The following is an 18,848-nucleotide window of genomic DNA, read 5'->3' on the forward strand; positions in this document are numbered from 1 at the left end:
CATATATATCTTTAACACCACACAAAACCGCTCAACTCGTCTCCTGAAATACAGTGTGTTAAAACAGAAATCAAAATATTTATTGTCATTATATTCTTTAGTTATTCCAATAACCTCTTGCCTCTAGCAACACTGTAATACGTCTACCTTTTTTTGTACTCAGGTTATGTTATAGACTTTTCTGAGCTACAAACTGTTATCTCCTGCATATATTCAGAGATGTAGCACTTTCTCTTCACTTCCACACACCAAATGTGACTTTCCCTCCACAAGGTTTCATAACCTTCCAATTTATGTTCAATTTATTTCCAGTATTTCTTTCAATCTTATTTATATTTTTGTATTTCATTTTATATTAAATGTATTTTGTATTCATTTTTATATTAAATTTCATTTTTATATTAGTTACTGCTTTGAAGCTCATCTTTCATTAGATTTGGTGCTTAGCTTGAAATAAATTTAAAAAATTGGGAGATAGAATGCTTTTCTATCTTTTCCATCAAAACATTGCAAGTAGCAAGAGAATGATTATAAGTAGTTGCTTTCCATGGTATAATTCAGTGTGCTACACGTAGCAATGATTCTCGTTCAAAGTTGGTGCATTATAAGGCTAACATCATTCAAGGTGGGAAATGTGAGTGCGTAAATCCCTTTAACTTCTTATCTAAAGAATAAGAATGGAACACTTCCAAAAGTTTAAAAGGTTATTAATTCTGAGAAAAAAGAATTTTCTTCGTAAAGGAAAAGGCGTAAAAAAAGAAGAAAGGAACACAACTCTAGAGTCACCAAATCAGTACGAGCAACAATTCCCTTGGATAGATGAGGACACGCTTATAAAATATCCACTGACATTAGAATGTTATGTTTCCCGTAACATTATTCATTTGATCTTTATAATGAGTCTAAGAATCATGTACAGCTATTTTCATTTGATAGTTAAGAAAACAGCTTTACAGACCAAAAAAATAACTAGCCTAATATACTGTTTATATGTGATGTGAGCAATAATATATTCCTAGAATCTTCAGGATTCAAATTTTCAGAGAAGAAATGACAGATTCCAAAAAGCTTCAAGACAGAAAAAAACTGTATCTATAAAATTCTGATTCAATTTGAAAGTTCACGAAGTTGTTTCACCTACTCTACAGCTTTGAATTGTGCATGGTAATCTACAACGGAACCTAGGGCATTAATTTTTAAGTTTTATTTGAAAAGTTAGTGAGTTGGCTGTGATAGTCAAGGCATAACTATTCCTTAAGTAAATGAACATAAAGGTGATCAAAACAACTCAGGTGACAGTAAAGAGGCATTTAAAATATGAAATGTCTTAAACTAAACTTATATATATATGTTTAGTTTATATATATACATTAAGTGTACACACACACACACACGAATTGTTCATAAAGTGAATTGAACTTACCCAAATTACACTTTGGTAGAGTAAATAACAAGTTCGAAACAGAATGATAAAGTTGATATACTTCCACATCCTTATTCTAGCACAATCACCCAGTAATAACCTAGGTCTGTTTAATACTCATTTAAATAACTAAAGAAAACCATATATTTGAGTCTCAATCCTAATACTTAATACCAAACAGGGAAAAACATTACTTTTTTAAGTTGTTTGAAAATTATCACTTCCGGAGCCCAAGAAACACAAAATCTTTTCATGTCAGGAGCCTAAGAAACACAAAATCTTACACCACAGTGATATGCACATAATGTGTCTTTTTTTTTTTTTTTTTGCTTTCCATTTTAAAATCCCTTTTAAAATCTTCAAAAACTGCAACTTTCACTTCATTCAGCAATTCGTAAGTCTTCTGTATAAAGCTCAACTAAGTATAAACATATTTCAAATACATAAAGACATAAAACAGAGTTAATGCATCTTTTACCTTCTGGATCATAGGTTTGAAAAACTCTCCTAGCTTGTTCTGAAGGAGCTTCAGGAGCAACTAAAGCCATATCCTGAAAAGATAAAATGCCTGCTGTCAAGCAACTACAATATTAAGACATTAAATATAACACACTAGGGTAGAGTGAAGACATGATCACATTTGGAGTCAAAAGACTTAAGAGCTACATTTCTATTGTAGGTCATAAACTCGCTAGGCCTTTATTTGACATGTGAAAATGGGAATACTACCACTGCCACCACAACAAAATGTTATGAGAATTAAATGTGAAACTTCATGACACTTGGAAAATCTTATCATTACACAAATTCTTATAATGAAGTCTGAAAAATGTTTTTTTTTATATATTCTCATTATTGTACAGTTGAGAAATAGAACTTAAAATGTATCGATAGCTTTCAAATACTCAAAAGGGGGATTTAGCTCAGCGGCATAAGCGCTTGCCAGGCAAGCCTGAGGTCATAAGTTCAATTCCCGGTATCTAAATAAATAAATAAATAAAAATACTCAAAAGGATAGTAATGATTTTTATAGCAAAGGATAATAAAGACAATTACACATATTAACACATTTGGAATTTATCACTTTAATAAGCAAGATTTAGCACACCTAACCAAAAATTCATCAATCAAGCTTGTATGTCCAGCATTTTTATTTTTTCTTAAAGGAAACTTCCTCAGGCAGAAAAAAATATTATGATGACTAATTTCTTTATCACAATAAGAACATCACTTTATCAAAATTCAATAGCATAAAAATTCAGTGTTATCTTTGATTCTTCACAAAGCTTTATTACTGCTCTCTAAGCCATTAGAAGTCTATTTGACTTACATGAATATAAAGTCTAGATTCTCTTTGCTTATTTCTGGTCAAAGCTTTAGTCTGAGCCTTTACAATTGCATGCACGCAGGCAATCTGATGCATGCAAAACAGTTTCCAAGTATCCTCTCCTATGATTTTGAAGTACTTTATAAATGTTAAATGAAATTTAAAATGCTTTTCTCCTATTGAAAAATATTTTTGTAAGGAATGTGCTAACTTTTGTCCTAATCAACCATCCTTAGCTTGATTACAGAAGAATGAATAAACTGTAAGAATAGATTAGAATAATGTTTACTGACCACCAGGAACAGCTTCCCAAGGACTTTAATAGCTTATTCAGTTTTTATGATAAAATTCACAAATCAAAACAGGACAACTTATAAAACCCCTTATACATTTTTATGTATTCTAATCAAACAGGTGATAAAGACAATCTGATAATTTACAGTAAATTTCAGTAACGTACAGTTGTTTCTCATTAACTCCCTTTCTTGCACTGTAATGCTATTTTGCTGATAATACATGTCAAGTGACATACACACTTTTGATTTACCTTTCAATGCCTAATTTTGTGACCCAATCTCTTACTGCTATATACTAGACTGTATCTAATCTTTTGGTACTATGCACAAAATTGCATCAAATAAACATGACTATGTAATTTCACACATTTGCCATTGTAGGTTAGATCAACATAGTGCGGCTGCTGGGGTAAAGGAAGACCGTGATTGTAACTTTGGTGGATATTGCCAGATTGAGTTATGCTTGCTTATTTAACCTATGTCAAATGTTATTTCTTAAAAGTCTCTTTTTTTTTTTTTTTCCTAATCCATCACCAAGATAGCCTTTGCTCTCTATCTTTGTCAAATTTAAGATTGCAGTGTCAGCTCTCAGACTCAGGGACCACTTGTTAACATGAGGGTCATTTTTATTCCTTTATCATTGTCAAATCTTAAAAGTAAAACATTTCTAAATAAGTTTTAGCTCCCTAAGTCTTCAGAATCCTACTGTTTTCTTTTTCAATTATCTTTTTAGAATAGATGTTAGGATTTCTGGATAAATATCACAACTAAGGATCTATGATAGAATGACCCATGTAGTAAATTTGTAATACATAGATTTAAAACTCTCATATTTTGCATAGCAAAGTTGAACAAAAATATAGAATTCTACTTAACTGACAATATTTTATAATCCTAAGGCAAAATATTTCAGGTAGAGTATTATAACTTCCATTATTTTTCTTATTACATATAAAAGAAATTATTTGATTAAAAGAAGTAAAACAGAGCTTTCATGTAGTAAGTAGTATAAAGAATAATAGGAAGACAATTCTATTCCTCAGATTTTCCATTTTCAGGATTCTATTTTAAGAGTAATATAGGGTTTAGATTTCATATTCAGTATGTTTTCCCAATCTAACCACACCCCCCCCCACACACACACAAAAACAGAGTCAACCCTATTAGATGGCAAAGACTTCGTGAATTTGAGGTCAAAACTCAATAAATCAAAGAGGAAAATATGTAACTATATTTTCATAATTATTAAAATTTAAGAATTAAGGTGTATTATGTACATGTACTGAATCCTACAGGGAATGTAAGCATTATGTATTGCAAACATGTACAATTTTAAAAAATCTACTAATTGTATTAGTTCTTGGAAAAGAACAACTAATACTCACATGATTAGATCAATTTTACATGTCTGTATCTGGTAATCTAAGCAACGCTTTTGAAGGTAACCATATGCAATATTACAAGCACTATTAAATTCCTATCATCTTGTTTTGAAAACCTGTATTGTTATTTTTTGGGATTGTTGTTGCTATTGTTTGTCTCTTGCTTTTCGCTTCTCTGTGTCTTTTTTTCTCTTAAAAAATTAGAAAAAAAATCATCTTTTAAAATGAAAAATAAAAGATAGATTAACCTTTTGCACCTCCCAAACAACACTGAACTATAATTAAGTAAAAAGATTCTAATGATGTCATTTTAATTATTCAAATTAGTAGGGTTACTTGTCTTTTCTTCATTTCTGGTAGTACCATTTAGGAAAAACGTTCAGTGAGTAGATAAGAGTTTCCGCTGAAACTCTTAGACATCTTCAGTACAAAAACATCTGAATGATAAGAGTTGAATATCTAAGTACTGTTTTAGCAAGCTATTTAAGCTCTGACTTACTATCAATCACTCTCTACATTTACTGGGTGCTTTACAGAGACTATCAAACACTTTCAATTTAACCAGTTTTCTGTTCAACAGGGGTTAATACACAATATGGTTTTTAAAATTATCTAGTCTCACCTTCCTTTACGGGTTGGTAAAGTGGTACTGAAAAGGGCTGTAGGGGCAAGCAGCAATGCGACTATCTGATCACCTACAATCATGAACTGCACACCTTTTCCACATAGCTCTTTCTGTAACGTCAGCACTGATCACCATAAACCTTTTAAAATGTAACATTAGCTACCCTTTTAAACCTGTACTGAATAAAAGTTCTGTGTTGGCTAGATATAAGCAGTTCACTACTCTAAAAGGCCTTTAAAATCCATTCATTATTCTGTTCATCACTGTCAAGAGCTGTCACGAATAATTAACTACCAAGAGGCTTACCAAATGACTTACCCAACTGCAAGAATGACACTGCAGCCTGTGTTTTATAGTTAACAAGTGCCTCTCCAAAAAGTGACAGTTAAATGGCATACAACTTAAATTTTAAGTAAAACTTTATTTAAAATCACTTTATCATCTGTGTTACACTAACTTTTTGACCACCACCTTGATACTTGACTACGGTGAAGCTCTTCCAATTTGGTACTCTACGCCTTTTTGCATTTGTTTCTGTGGAGCTGGAGATCAAACTCAGAGCTGTTTGTCCTAGTACTCATCCTCTGGTACTCAATGTGCAAGCTAGAACATGTTGGTGTCAACTGCCTTGTGCTTTGTTACAGTCTCCAGCCAAAACAATTAGACTGGTACTCATCGTTTTTTGCTACTTATTGTGCCTCTGAGAACCAATTAGGGACAATCACCAAGATACCACTGCACTTATAAAACTGATTTGGAAATTGCTAAGAAATAGATGTCAAGTCAATTATCAGATACTGTCAAAATATGTAATGTCACTTGTGAGTGAGTAAGAGGTGGCCTGTGCACCTCTTACTCCACGCGATGTGCAGCCCCAGGCCATATGCAAAGCAGCCCATCGCTGTGCGGCAGCAATGTGTGCTCTATCCGCAGAGCCTATGGTAGAAACAAAGAAGGGCCATTTGAAGCTCCTCTTCCAGAAAAACAAACCCTAAACATACAAGTAAATATAGGGCAGGAGGGAGAAATGTCTCTGAGGGCTACTCTTACAGCATAATTATTAAAATTAATATTGAGTAGGCTTGCTTTTCTCCCCATTATCAGAACTGTAAAACTCACTTTAATAATCTTTCCACAACCTTTCTCAACCAGTTTTTGCCAAAGGATCGAAAATGTCCACTTTGGTAAAATGACTCTGCCATACATCTAGAAGGCTATCTATCACTTATGGGCCTCCATACTGGGAGGACTGAGACAAATCCTTCAAATCACTTTCTAGGTTTTCTCATTTAGATGAAGAACCTAGTTAAGAAGAGCTGCTAGCATTTTAAGTACTATATTTCTTTAAGAAGACAGCTAACATAAGCCACTACTCTAGGCATAGGAATATCCACATTGTAAGAATAAAACATATTTGGGTTTTATAGATGGTAGAAATTAATATAGATACATACCTGGGTCAAGGGTTAATAACTCTGATAGTTGAAAGCTTGCTCTTTATTTCTAAGTAGAGACAAGATCATCAGAATATGTATCTGGCTGGATACATAGTAATCTTTCGTAGTAGTGGCATTACCGTCCTCAGCTCCTCTCTTCCTTTCAAAGGAAGGATTTAAAGGATTATATAATCCTGTCCACCGCTGAGGTCCTGAAGCATATTTTTTGTGGCAAGGTTTTGCTTATTAGTCCCACTAACATCACATTCAGCCAGAGAAACACAACTGAAAAGCTGGGATGCGACCTCCTAGCAAAAGCTGCAAGTGCTTCCACCTGGCTATTCCAGAAGTCTCACTCTTTTCCCTCAGGCAAGAGAACGGTGCATTCAGAAGGGGCTCACCCCAGACCTCAGAGAGAGGAGTCATGGACCAAGTCTTTTAGATAAGATTAACTTCAATACTTTTGTTGTGTTATTCTTATGTTAAGAACACTTATTATACTCTGGTTTCTCTTCAGATTGTATAAATCTTTTGCTTTTTAAAACAAATACTTTAGTCTCTTAAATCCATTTCCTTTTATAACAGACACAGCATGAAATCTAAATATATATACAAACTTTAAAATTTAGTTAAAATCAACACATAGGATGACTAAACTGCATGAAGCTGTAGGAAAAAAACTTACAAAATGCTTGACTGCATTTTCTTGTTACAATAAAAGAAATAAAGCATCTGTTTTTGCTAAAGTAGATCTGTGCAATTTTCAAATGACCAATACAAAGGACTCTGAGACTAACTGCAGTGTTCTTCCTAATGTCACACCAGTGATGCACCAAGCAGGCTGCTCTGCAGATTCCATCTAGACTCCTAGTAATGGATACCACTGTTATGAGCACTGTCAGCTCACACAGGAACAGTTAAATGTTCTATTTCTCCTTCACATTAAATTCAGATTCTCTGTATGTTCTGAGTGTAAATGGTAATGTGTTTTCATATGTTCCAAAAGGAAAACTGCTTTATTATATACAAAAGGTCAAAAGGTGACGGTTCACGAAGAGCATTTTGTAACCACAGTAAGAGGTCACAGAAAAAGGATGTGAAACTTATCCCAACTTCAGAACACAGTTTGAAATGGATTACAAGGGAACTGGTCACTGATCTTCTCAAGATGAAACTAGATGCTACAGGTAGGATCCAATTATTTTCATATTCATTCAGCAGCTGTCACTCCACATTGAGGTTCAAATGCACAATCCAGATAAAAAGATGATTATTTTGCCCACCATTTATACATATAATTTTAATATGAAAAGTATCATTTTCAAATTTAAAGGTTTCATCTCGACTTTACATTGCAAATTAAATTCATTACTAGTTTGCAAAGGGGAATTTATGAAAGTGGGTCAGATGTTTTACTCTTAAGACCCCAAAATAAAAGACAAAGAATCAACAGGGAAAATGATGGTCAGAGAAGAGAAAAAGAGGAATCTGGTAAAATTTGAGGTTTTTTTTTTTTTTTCTTTTGGTACCGGGGATTGAACTCATGACCTCATGCTTGACAGGCAAGCACTTAAACCACTCAGCTAAATCCTTGGCAAAATTTGAGTTTTTAAAATGTAGAGCTATGTATCATGAAAAGACCAAACTCCTTAAAAAAAAATTTACCACATTATAATAGTTAATAGTACATCCTTGTTTTAATAATACCTAGTTTTATCTTTTAAAATTAATGAAAAGCAATTTAAAAGGATAAATTTAAACACAAGTTCTAAGTTAAACATCCACTTTTAAATATATATTTCTTTATACTTATGCAGGTGTACAAGTTGTCAACTCCCTTCATGTAAAGTACCATGACAAAACTTCTCAAGACCTATGCCTACAAGGTACGTTGCTCCCCATACACAGAGCTAAAGTTTTGTTCTTCCAGGCTCAGATGACCTGTTTGGAAAGTTCCCCAACCTACTTAATAGGAGTTAAGTTTCCTTCTGTGAAGAGGCCCATTTATTCACTACATTTCACCTCACCCACAGCCTTTTTTTTTTAGAAAGGTCTGTGGGAATTTGCTGCTTGATGACTTTACAGTTCCTATGAGGTTCCTGCAGTTAGATTCCGTGATAATCCCTGATTACTGACTATAAAATGCCCATTCACATAGGATGGCATATATGCATTTCTCACAAGCCGACTTCCTAAGATAGTGTGTCACTGAGTACAATATCAGTTTTCTTGTTTCAGAGGCTGAAGTTTAGATTTTAAAAAAGACTGGTTTCTCTATAGTAGGTAGAAAATATGATTTGCAAGACATGGCCACTGACTTTAAAACTTTAGAAAAAATGTCTTCATATAAAGATAGAAAACTGCATAATGACACACACCTATAATTGTAGCTACTCAGTCAACCAAAACAGGAGGATGGCAAGTTGAAAGTAAGCTTGGATAATTTACTGAGACCTTGTCTCAGAAATAAAAAAAGGGCTGGGGACATAGCTTAGTATTAGATTGCTTAGTTAGTACCTAGGAGGCTCTGGGTTCAATTCCTAGTATCACATAAAAGAAAATTCAAATATATAAGATATTATCTGAAATTTTATAGCCTGTTCATATAATTACTAAATTTATTTTTACCACTGATTCAAAACTAAAGGTGACTTGTGAAAAATACTATCCAAGCCTTTAAAATGTCTTTGATAATTCTCTCTAGGTAAAATAGTTCAACTGAAATGCTAAGTTCTAGGCCACTGAAGATCTCAAAAATGAAGTAGTATCTGTGAAGGAAATATACCATTATTCTTAGAAGTCCTGAAAGTAAACTGCTCCCTTCAAAAGGAAGACTGAAATAGTTCGGGTTATTTCAATGCAATTTTCTTATCTATTCTCAGACTATGAAATGTTAAATATATTAGAGCAGATAGTTTAACAAGGCTTATTTATAAATACTTAAATACTATACATTAATACTTAAAGCTGTTCTCCTAAATAATGTGGGCGTTTTAGTTGATCAAATGAAATAAAAAAGCTAGTTTTTCCCTATTTCCTTCCATAAAAGATGATTTATACTAATTGCTTTTCTTGATTCATAAGCTTAGAGACTGTCAGTCATTTTCTGTAGCTATAACAAAGTGCTTACGGCTGGGAACTCTGTGAAAAAAATTATTTGGCCCACAGTTTTGGAGATTCAAAGTCCAAGTTCAGGTGCTCCATCTGGCCTCTGGTAAGGGCTGCTTCGTCTGTACGTGAGATGGTAGATGAGGTGAAAGGGAAAAAGATGTATGTAGATGTAATTAAACAGGTAATACGGCCTTATTTTGTGACAGCTTACTCTTGTGAGGGCAAGTGAGGGCCTGGAAGATTACCTTCATCTCTTCCAAGGGTAAAGCCCCCAGAGAACAAATGACTTCTGGACAGGCCCTACCTCTTAAAGGTTATACTGTTTGTCCACACTGCCACACACAGACACTTTGCTTCTAACACATGGAACTCTGGGAGCCAATATATCCACACTAAGTATGTCACAGACCTACAAAATTCTTTGTTGTTATTGTTGTGGTTAATTTGATTGGTACATTTCAGATATAAATAATGGTCACATTTATTACAGGGAATTTGTACCTGTACATAATATATTTTGATTCTTTTTTTCTCAATCCCTTTCCCTCCCCCTTCGACCCTTCTTTTCCTCCTTACTTACAAAAGCCTTATTTCCATCTTTTCCTTTCTATTCTCTTTTATTCTTTTCCTCCTCTGTCCCTTGTTCCCTTTGCCATTTGAACATTTTCTTCCCAATGCAAAATACCTATTATTCATTTTGGTCCCTACTTACACTTTCAGTTTCTCACATCAGGGAAATAATGTGGTATTTAAACATGTGTTTAAACATGTCCAATTTATTTCACTTAGGAGTACAGTCTTCAAGTGCGTCCATTTAAGTAGAAATATCTTAAGCTTATTCGTCTTTGTGGCTGAATAGTACTTCTATAAAAGAAGCACATCTTCTTTACCACTTATCTTCCATGGACATCTGGACTATTTCCAAGACTTAGCTATCACAAACTGTGCTGCTATAAACATAAGTTTGCACATATCACTGTGGTATGATGCTTTTAATTTTTTCAGGAAGATATCAAGAAGGGGAACAGCTGGGTCAAACAGAACTTAAAGCAATAACTTTCAAGGAGTCTCCACAACTGATTTCTATAGTGGTTGCACCAATTTACATTCTTAGCAGTACTTGAGAATAAATGCAATAAACTATATCAACAGAACCAAGGACCAAAACCACATGGTTACCTCGTAGACACATAAAAAGTATTTGACAAAGTCCAACATCCATTCATGATAAAAATGCTACATAGAACTGGAATACTGGGTCTTTATCTCAATCTGATAAAAATCATCTATGATAAATCAATAGCCAACATCATGCTTAAAGGTCAAAAACAGAAAACATTCACTCTAAAGTCAGAAACAAGACAAAGATGCCCACAATCACCACTCCTTTTCAATACAGTTCTGGAACATTAGATGGAGCAATTAGACAAAAGAGAGAAATAAAAGGAACAACGATACGAAAGGCAGAAATTAAATTATTTGTGGGTGACATGATATTCTACATAAAAGATCCCAAAAACCCCACCAAAGGACTTCTAGATTTAATAATCAAATGTAGTCATGCAGCTGGATACAAAGTCAACAATCAAAAATCAATAGCATCCCTACATTCAAATAACACTCACTGCAAAGGAAATTAAGGAAACCTCATCTTTCACAATAGCATCTAAAAAATGAAAGATTTAGGAACCAAAGTATAAAGAGAATCAAGTATAAACAGAATCATTGTCCAAGTGGGTAGGATTTATAAATCTCACTGGGGTATTACTTGAGGTGTTTGAAAATAGATACCCCAAATTGTGGTTGTGGTCTCAACCTTTTCGCTTGGTCTGATCAATGTGCCTAAAGAAAACTCCTCTAGTTTCTTGCTCTCAGTCTTCATAATTAAGATTCCATCAACCAACTCATCATGTATCTTGTTCCATTGCCCATAAATGATATCCAAGTAATCCCTGCTACTAACGAGCTAGTACATTTCTAATTGCTGAGTTCAGTGGTCAGTCTCTCTTTGTTAGAGCAATAGAAGGGTTCTGAGTAAGAAGTCACTGAATCTAATCTTACCTAACATTTGTCAATATCTAGCTTTGTGATCCTGACCAAATCAATTTGTTTTCCTGTTTTTTATGTAAAAGGGACCCAAGTAAAAAATCAAATATTTATAGTATTGTTAAGATGGAGCCTGCTAAGTAAAAAACTCAAGTATGATGATGCAAGATTAAAGTACTTTGACATTTTTGAAGATCATTTAATGGGTTTGCACACATCTACTTTTTCTACTTAAAATAAAAACAACTTATTGACACCAGATGAGTAATTTAGGAGAAATGCAACCTGAAAGAAAGTAGAAAATAGCAATTTCAGAGAAATTCATAGACTGAAATAGTATAAGTGATATTTTAGTGAGTCACCAAAAGAAGCAGGGTTTTCTAAGTCACCCTTTCTCATATTACATTCAAGAGGAAATTTTACATTTTAGTACACTTTAAAAATAGTGATAGTTTAGATGGTGATAAGCACTAGCATATGTGTATAAAAGGCACCACATTAAGTGTAATGTACTTTCAAATACTTACCAAATAGTGCTCAGTCTGGAAAACTACTTATGGCTTAAGACTAATTTTGCAGTTTACATTATTGCCGAATTTCAGCTAAAGAGATTTACTATATCTCTAATTCCTTCTGTGGCTCAGGTAGTTAAATAACATACATGATTATCTGGCTGAAGTAAAAATAACATCAATAATTGTTTACAATTAATGGGATACTATTATTTCCCCTACTCCCTCACTTTACTTAAAATCTTAATTTTTCCACTATGCACATCTAATTTTTCCACTGTGCACTATCAAACCAGTATCATTCTGTTAGAAGGAAAACTGTATACCATGATTTCCCTTCAAGATAAATCAGAAATAATAACAATTTGAACATGAGTTACCTGTAAATATAACATACAATAAATGCTATAAAAATCAATAGCAATCAGAAACTGAGGTCAAATGCTAGAGATATAAACAACTACACTACAGAAATTTAACTGGATCTACTTTTAGAGAAAAAAAGCTGAAAAGAGCATCTCTGGAATTATTCAAAAGGATAATTATTATTATTTAGGTGATGAAACCATTCAAATCTTATGTTTGTATGATAACTTTACGTATTTTAAAATGAAGCAAGTCAGGAATGGTGGCACATGCCTGTAATTCCAGTACTTAGGTGGCTGTGTGTTCAAAGGCCACTTGGGGTACATAATGATTTCAAGACCAGCCTGAACTGCATAGCGAGAACCTGTCTCAAACAACAAAAATCGGTAATAAAATAAAATAAAGCAGCATACGTATACTCGTCTTGCAACTGGAAAAGTCATGCTGTTATAAAACAATACTAACTAAATGGGTCACTTCCCATAACTAACTATCATTATTTTGATAACACAAGTCAGCATGGGAAAATAGCTTCCACTTCTAAAGGAAAAATGGTTGGAAATATAAAGGATAAAGAAGAAATTAAGAAAACCCAAAGTAAGAAATTAAATTTGAATGAAAGTATTATACAATCAAAATGAAGTTGAAATTTGAAAGATTTTTTTCTAGGAAATGACACACACTAAAATCTTAAATGTTGGTCAGCCTTTGTTTATCTTATACATAAACATATCAGTATCTATTTGGGAAATGGTACACTTACAAAATTGGGAAGAATAAATTAAAGCCACTAATCATTTGACACTGGAATATTTTTAGCCAAGAGGCTATGTGAGGATATTGGTGAAAAATAGAAAGTAATATTCTTTGGCACAAAACAAATACAAACAATTCTTAATCTGATGTATGTGGGGAGTTTGTATATGTACACAATACATGTCAATTCTTTTCTGTTGCCTTTCCCTAATGTAATTATTCTCTACATCAAATATATACTGATAAAAAAGTTTAAATATACTTTTAAAAACTCAATATATTTTAGAATGTCATTGACTTAAAAGATACACTTTTGAGAAAAACAAATCAAAACTGCTACTGTTTATTTGATAAAAACTCTATTTGTGTTTTAGCCTACTTCTCCTATGTAGTTAATATTACTTATAATTTTGGTTCAAAATAATTTTCAGGGTGAAAAAATCACATTTCTGCTTTTTCTCTTTATTATCAGGGTCTAATAAAGCTTTAATTTCCATGAAAATTTAATGACATGTATACAGAACATATAAAATAAAATTAAAACTAAAACTAAGTCCCTAGAAATGCTTAATTTGGTTTTCATTCTACATCTATAATATAATGGCAATTTTGTCATTTTAGTAAAGCAAAATCTAGTTCCATAAATTTCAATCCCCCATAATTTTTTGGAAATACTGTAATTATTCCTTATCAATTATTTGGCTTAAATATTACTAGCAATTTTTTATGTTTATTTGCTTGTATATATCTTTTCACTCTAAGTAGGTTAAATTCAATACAGCTTCTGGTTAATATTATAATATTCTATTTTATCTTGGCTGTAATTCCAGCACTTGGGAGGCTACTTTCCTAGCCATAAAATGTTAGAAGTTTTCATTCCTTCACAGGCTGTTTGCTTTTGAAATATAAAGGGAGTTTGGATCAAATGAATTCTGATAACTCTTACTGGCACTAAATTTCAATAAAAAACAATGTATCATCTACAATGATAGATATTCTCCTATCACTACTCTTCTAAGGGAAATAAAAGAAAAAAGGAACGTCAGAGCAGCTGTAGCTCTCCCCAGACCCCGTTATGTGAAGTACACATAATGCTAAACTCACGAGTGGATCCATTTAACAATAGCGTAACTGTTATGTACACATGTTTCTCAAGCTCTGAGTGCCAACTGAGATGCCAACATGCATCTCACTAGAGATTCCTACACCTCATTTACAAAACCCTATGCAGTGCCAAGCCCTGTCATTTTACATCAGGGAGAAAACTAACTCAGGTACTGTGTTCCTCTCTACATCATTACACTGGACCAAAGTATACTCTTGTTTACCTGAAATGTGACAAAAATTTTGTTTACTTGTCCTTTAGGCTAGTCCTCAATACGTCTATTTCCACAATCAGTCAGAGTGACTTTTTCAAAATGTGAATTTCTGTTTCTTTCCTTTCTATCTCTAATTTTTACCAGAGCTAGTGGTTGCCACTGCTCTTAGGTTAAGGAGAAATGTGTACCCATTTGTCCGGGCTCACCTCAGACCAGGGCCTTCCATTCTGGGTACTGCTGCTGTCTGCTCCCACCACAGTCCTGTCCTGTACAGGTGTCTGTTTGCTCTCTTTTACCGATGTAGAGAATGCACTCCCTTCTCCCCTAGCTTATTCTTACTGATGCTTCAGTGCTCATTTTTAACTTTGATTCTTCAAGGAAACATCTCAAGTTTCTACAGCTAGGATAAATATTTGCAGCATTACAGACTGTGCTTTATCAGTAGTTGTTCTGGCTTGTATCTAGATGTCTCTCCAAAGTCTCATGTGCTCATAGGTTGGGCGTTTTGGAGCTAGCTGGTTTTGGCATATGATACTAGGATTAGAGGTGTGTGGTGCTAAATTAGCCCACTAACTGGAATTAGCATAGTTCTGGGTGTAGCTGAATGGATTTAGTAAAAACAGAAGCCTCACCCCAGTTGTGGGTGGCATGATCCAAAAAGTCTGCAGCCTGGATGGAATAAAAGATGAAAGACTATTGCTGCTGCTGGCTGCCTTCTGTCTGCCATGCCACGAATGGTTTCTCCTCTCTGGGGCCTTTTGCCAGTCCACCCTACTGTGGAGCCAGCTGATTAGGAACTGAAACCTCTAAAAACTATGAGCCAAAAAACCTTCCCTCCTTTCACTTGTGAGCGTTACTTTGACTCAACAAAACAGCAACTAAGACGGTGGTCATCACAGCTGTAATACTCTAACTGATCATTTGAGCAATGCCATCCTTCACAAGAATGTACACTCTGTAAGAACAAGAACTATTCCTGTTTATGAGCACCACTATATTCATAACATCTGCTATAATGTGAGGCACAAACTCTAAGCCCATAAGTGCATATAAATAGCCCTGATAAGCGAATAAGACTAAATGAAAGTGGTTAAAACTTATCATCTTCAGTGTCTAAAAATTTTCACTGCTCTCCAAAGCTAAATTATAGATTACTTTGAAAACTATCAACAGACAATATGCTTTTTTTATGCTTTTAACTTAATTGTAACCAGTACAAAGAAGTCAGCACATAAAATATAAACATATAAAACAGTTTCATAGAAAAAGACATCAATATTTACAATAAGCTGCTGAAGGGAAAACCAAGTTGCTTGTTTTGGGCCATGGAGCATATAATAGAATAAACAAATCCACCAAAAACAAATAAAAACTCAAAACAAAAACAAACCCATGGCTAAATAATTCGTCAAATGTAGAAACATTAAAGAAGGCCCAAACAATGAATGGTTTTTATTATAATTCCAAGATCAATAAAATTTCCAGTTCTTTCTATATGCTGAAGAATGTTTTGTATTTAAAGACATCTAAAATTGGATCCAGCAAATGCTATTATCAGACTTGTTTACCACTTATCTTCTGGTTTTGTGCTTATTTCAGAGGGAAAATATTCTTAATCTTTCTAAAGATTACAAGTTTAAACAATACAAATTATACCACAACAAAAATGCCTATGCTTTTTAAGAACTTCAGAATGAGTCATGAAAAAATATTTTCAGGGCATACTGGTATCACTAGAACTCATGTGAGGGAATTTTGTGCAAAAGTTTTATTCATTCAACTAATGAATCCTGTACCAAATGGGGTTCACTTTATACCAGATTCTGAAACTACAAAATAAGCTTCAAAAAATCTCTATGAATTCAAAAGTTCTAAATGTTGCACAGCAAACAACTAAAAGTTTTTATATTATTAATGTATTTAAAACCTTTATTTAAATAAAACTAGTTTTTAAGAAATTAAAAATAAAAACTTATACAACTTACTAGTTTTCCTATTGAAAATAAACAGGGTTGGCAACTGAAACAATAGGCTTGAAATGTATTTGTATGTGAACTGAAACTGATTTTCTTTTCCCTTTCTGTAGCTCATATTTGGCTTTTAACTTCTTCCTCCCTACTTTGGAAGGAAATAAACAGCAAAAGCTTTCAGATTAAAAGTAACATTTTAGTAAGGTCCGTACTTTTAGAGTTATGCTTAGAACTTTCCCTGTTTTTACAGAAAAGACAATATATATGTATCTTGTTGTAATCTACTAGCTGGAGTTTTTCTAGCACAATACAAGTAAAATTATATAATGAACTATATCCATAAAATTTAGCTTTCATCAACTCAGACTTTGGTACAATTTATACAGTTCACACTTGCTAAAAAAAAGAACATGGACAAACACATTCTAAAGCTCACAGAATAATCAAAAAGGTATGTCAGAATTAAGAAACTTCAAAAATACGGTTTTATACTTCTCCCTTTTAATTCCACATCTAATGTTTTTGCCCTGTGATAACAGATGTGCTTGATAAATGGGAATTGAATAATGTAAAAAACATGATAACAGCTAAGATTTACTGAGCATTTAATTTGTACTAGACACTGCTAAATATTTTACATTTAAGCCTGACAACAACTCTAAGAACTAGGGACTGTTATTAACTCCCAAGGTAGAGACATAAGCAAACACACTAAGAGGTGTTAGTAAACAGCAAGCCGAGAATTAAATGAAGTGTATCTCATACCAAAACTCGGAACCACTCAACTGTGGAAAAATTTTGCATATAATTAACAAAATTTTGAAATAACTTTAGAAATTCTCATATGAATTTTGATAAACTTTTAAATGTAGTTCATCTCGTTTAATATGATAAGCAAGTACATATTACAATTGTAGGAAATAATCTCAAAAGAGCCTTAGTTTGGCTTTAATACCACAGAAATTTTTAATACATTTAGAACTGTATTTCAAGCAGATGTTGTAATTTAAATATTTTGTCACATATGTTAGATTTTTATCCTAATAAAAAAAGCAAACAAAAACTTAAACTCAATTGATTCCTTCATAATACAAGTGATTTATGGAAAAAATAATGACATTTTACTGAAATCATTCCAGACTTAGAGCAATAAATAGTACAATGTTGTTTGTTAGTGTTGCTTTTTAGTTTTTAGGAACAACTCATTTATTATCAGGAATAGATGACAATTGCTGAAAGATTCATACTACATGTGGACTTCTAGTCCTTGTTCACCTGACGTCATACTGTAAATATAATCGTTTTATAAGCATACCTTGGCAAAAAACACGGTGAGGTGAGTTTCACTGCCAACAATCCAAATAGGGAACTTTGGAGATTTCAAGTAAGATCCAACCTAGAAAAAAATGTAGCAAAACGAATAAATGAAATATTTGTATTGTCTTTTAAATATTTGCCCACAAATATGTGAAACACAACTGAAATGACCAAATTATATTTAAATATAATATATTGTGAAAGAGTACTTTACCCAGAGAGATCAAATTTTAAACATAAAAATAAAAGCAATATTTCTAATCTTACATTCTACTTGTACATTTGAACAGTATCAGGCTTCACTAACATGACACAATGATCACTTTTCTAATTTCAACTTGATACCTCAAACCCAAAGCCATAAACTGGATACTTTATAAGGAAAACCATTATAAATTAAGAAGATGTACAAAGACAAAATTAAGACCATTCTTTTTGTGATTCTAGGTTAATACGAAAATCTCTTATAAAAAAGATACCACCTGAAACATTTAAGAATATGAAAGAATTCTGTCATTTGACTTTTCATTATAGAAGAGTTAAGATTTTGAACTTCAATAGTCTTTCTAAAAGTCTATTAAAAAGTCATATCAAAGCCTGCCTTCATGATTATATATGTATATAAACACTACAATAACCAAAAACTTGAAAGTATTATTTATGTGAGACTAAGAAAGTTTAATAGTCAACAAATAAAATGGACCTACATAATCTTGTCCACACAATCAATACCATGCTCATATTATGACAGAAAGCTCTACTTAGAAACAACTATCTTTCAATCAAATTGCTGAATTTCTTTCCCTACACAGACTGTCACTGGGAAATTCCAATAACTATTTGCAGTGCTCATGGCCAATTATTCTTTCCTGATCAGCCAGTCACCCCTGTTTCATTCATGACCACGGCCCTGACAGCATATTCTTCTAAGAGGGAAGTGGAAAATATGCACTCTTTTGTAT

At 33.0% G+C, this 18,848-nt stretch overlaps 1 protein-coding gene across 8 annotated transcripts in view; it reads right to left on the bottom strand.

Moving 5' to 3' along the window:
* Mindy3 (MINDY lysine 48 deubiquitinase 3) overlaps positions 1-18,848 on the bottom strand; it is a 69,600-nt gene that overhangs the window by 15,001 nt on the left and 35,751 nt on the right. For all 8 annotated transcript variants that reach the window (XR_001199582.3, XM_013144563.3, XM_003462768.5 and 5 more), the window contains 2 exons: positions 17,885-17,965; positions 1,902-1,974 (listed from right to left, as the gene is read on the bottom strand). Coding sequence is in view for 7 of the 8 variants with exons in the window: in XM_013144563.3 (XP_013000017.1) it covers positions 1,902-1,974; positions 17,885-17,965 (154 nt within the window). In the remaining variant the exon portion in view is untranslated. The remainder of the gene's footprint in view (positions 1-1,901; positions 1,975-17,884; positions 17,966-18,848) is intronic.

This window comes from Cavia porcellus, unplaced genomic scaffold (genome assembly GCF_034190915.1).
Source record: "Cavia porcellus strain 051 isolate PalLab524CR breed Dunkin Hartley unplaced genomic scaffold, mCavPor4.1 scaffold_27, whole genome shotgun sequence".
Lineage (NCBI taxonomy): Eukaryota > Metazoa > Chordata > Mammalia > Rodentia > Caviidae > Cavia > Cavia porcellus.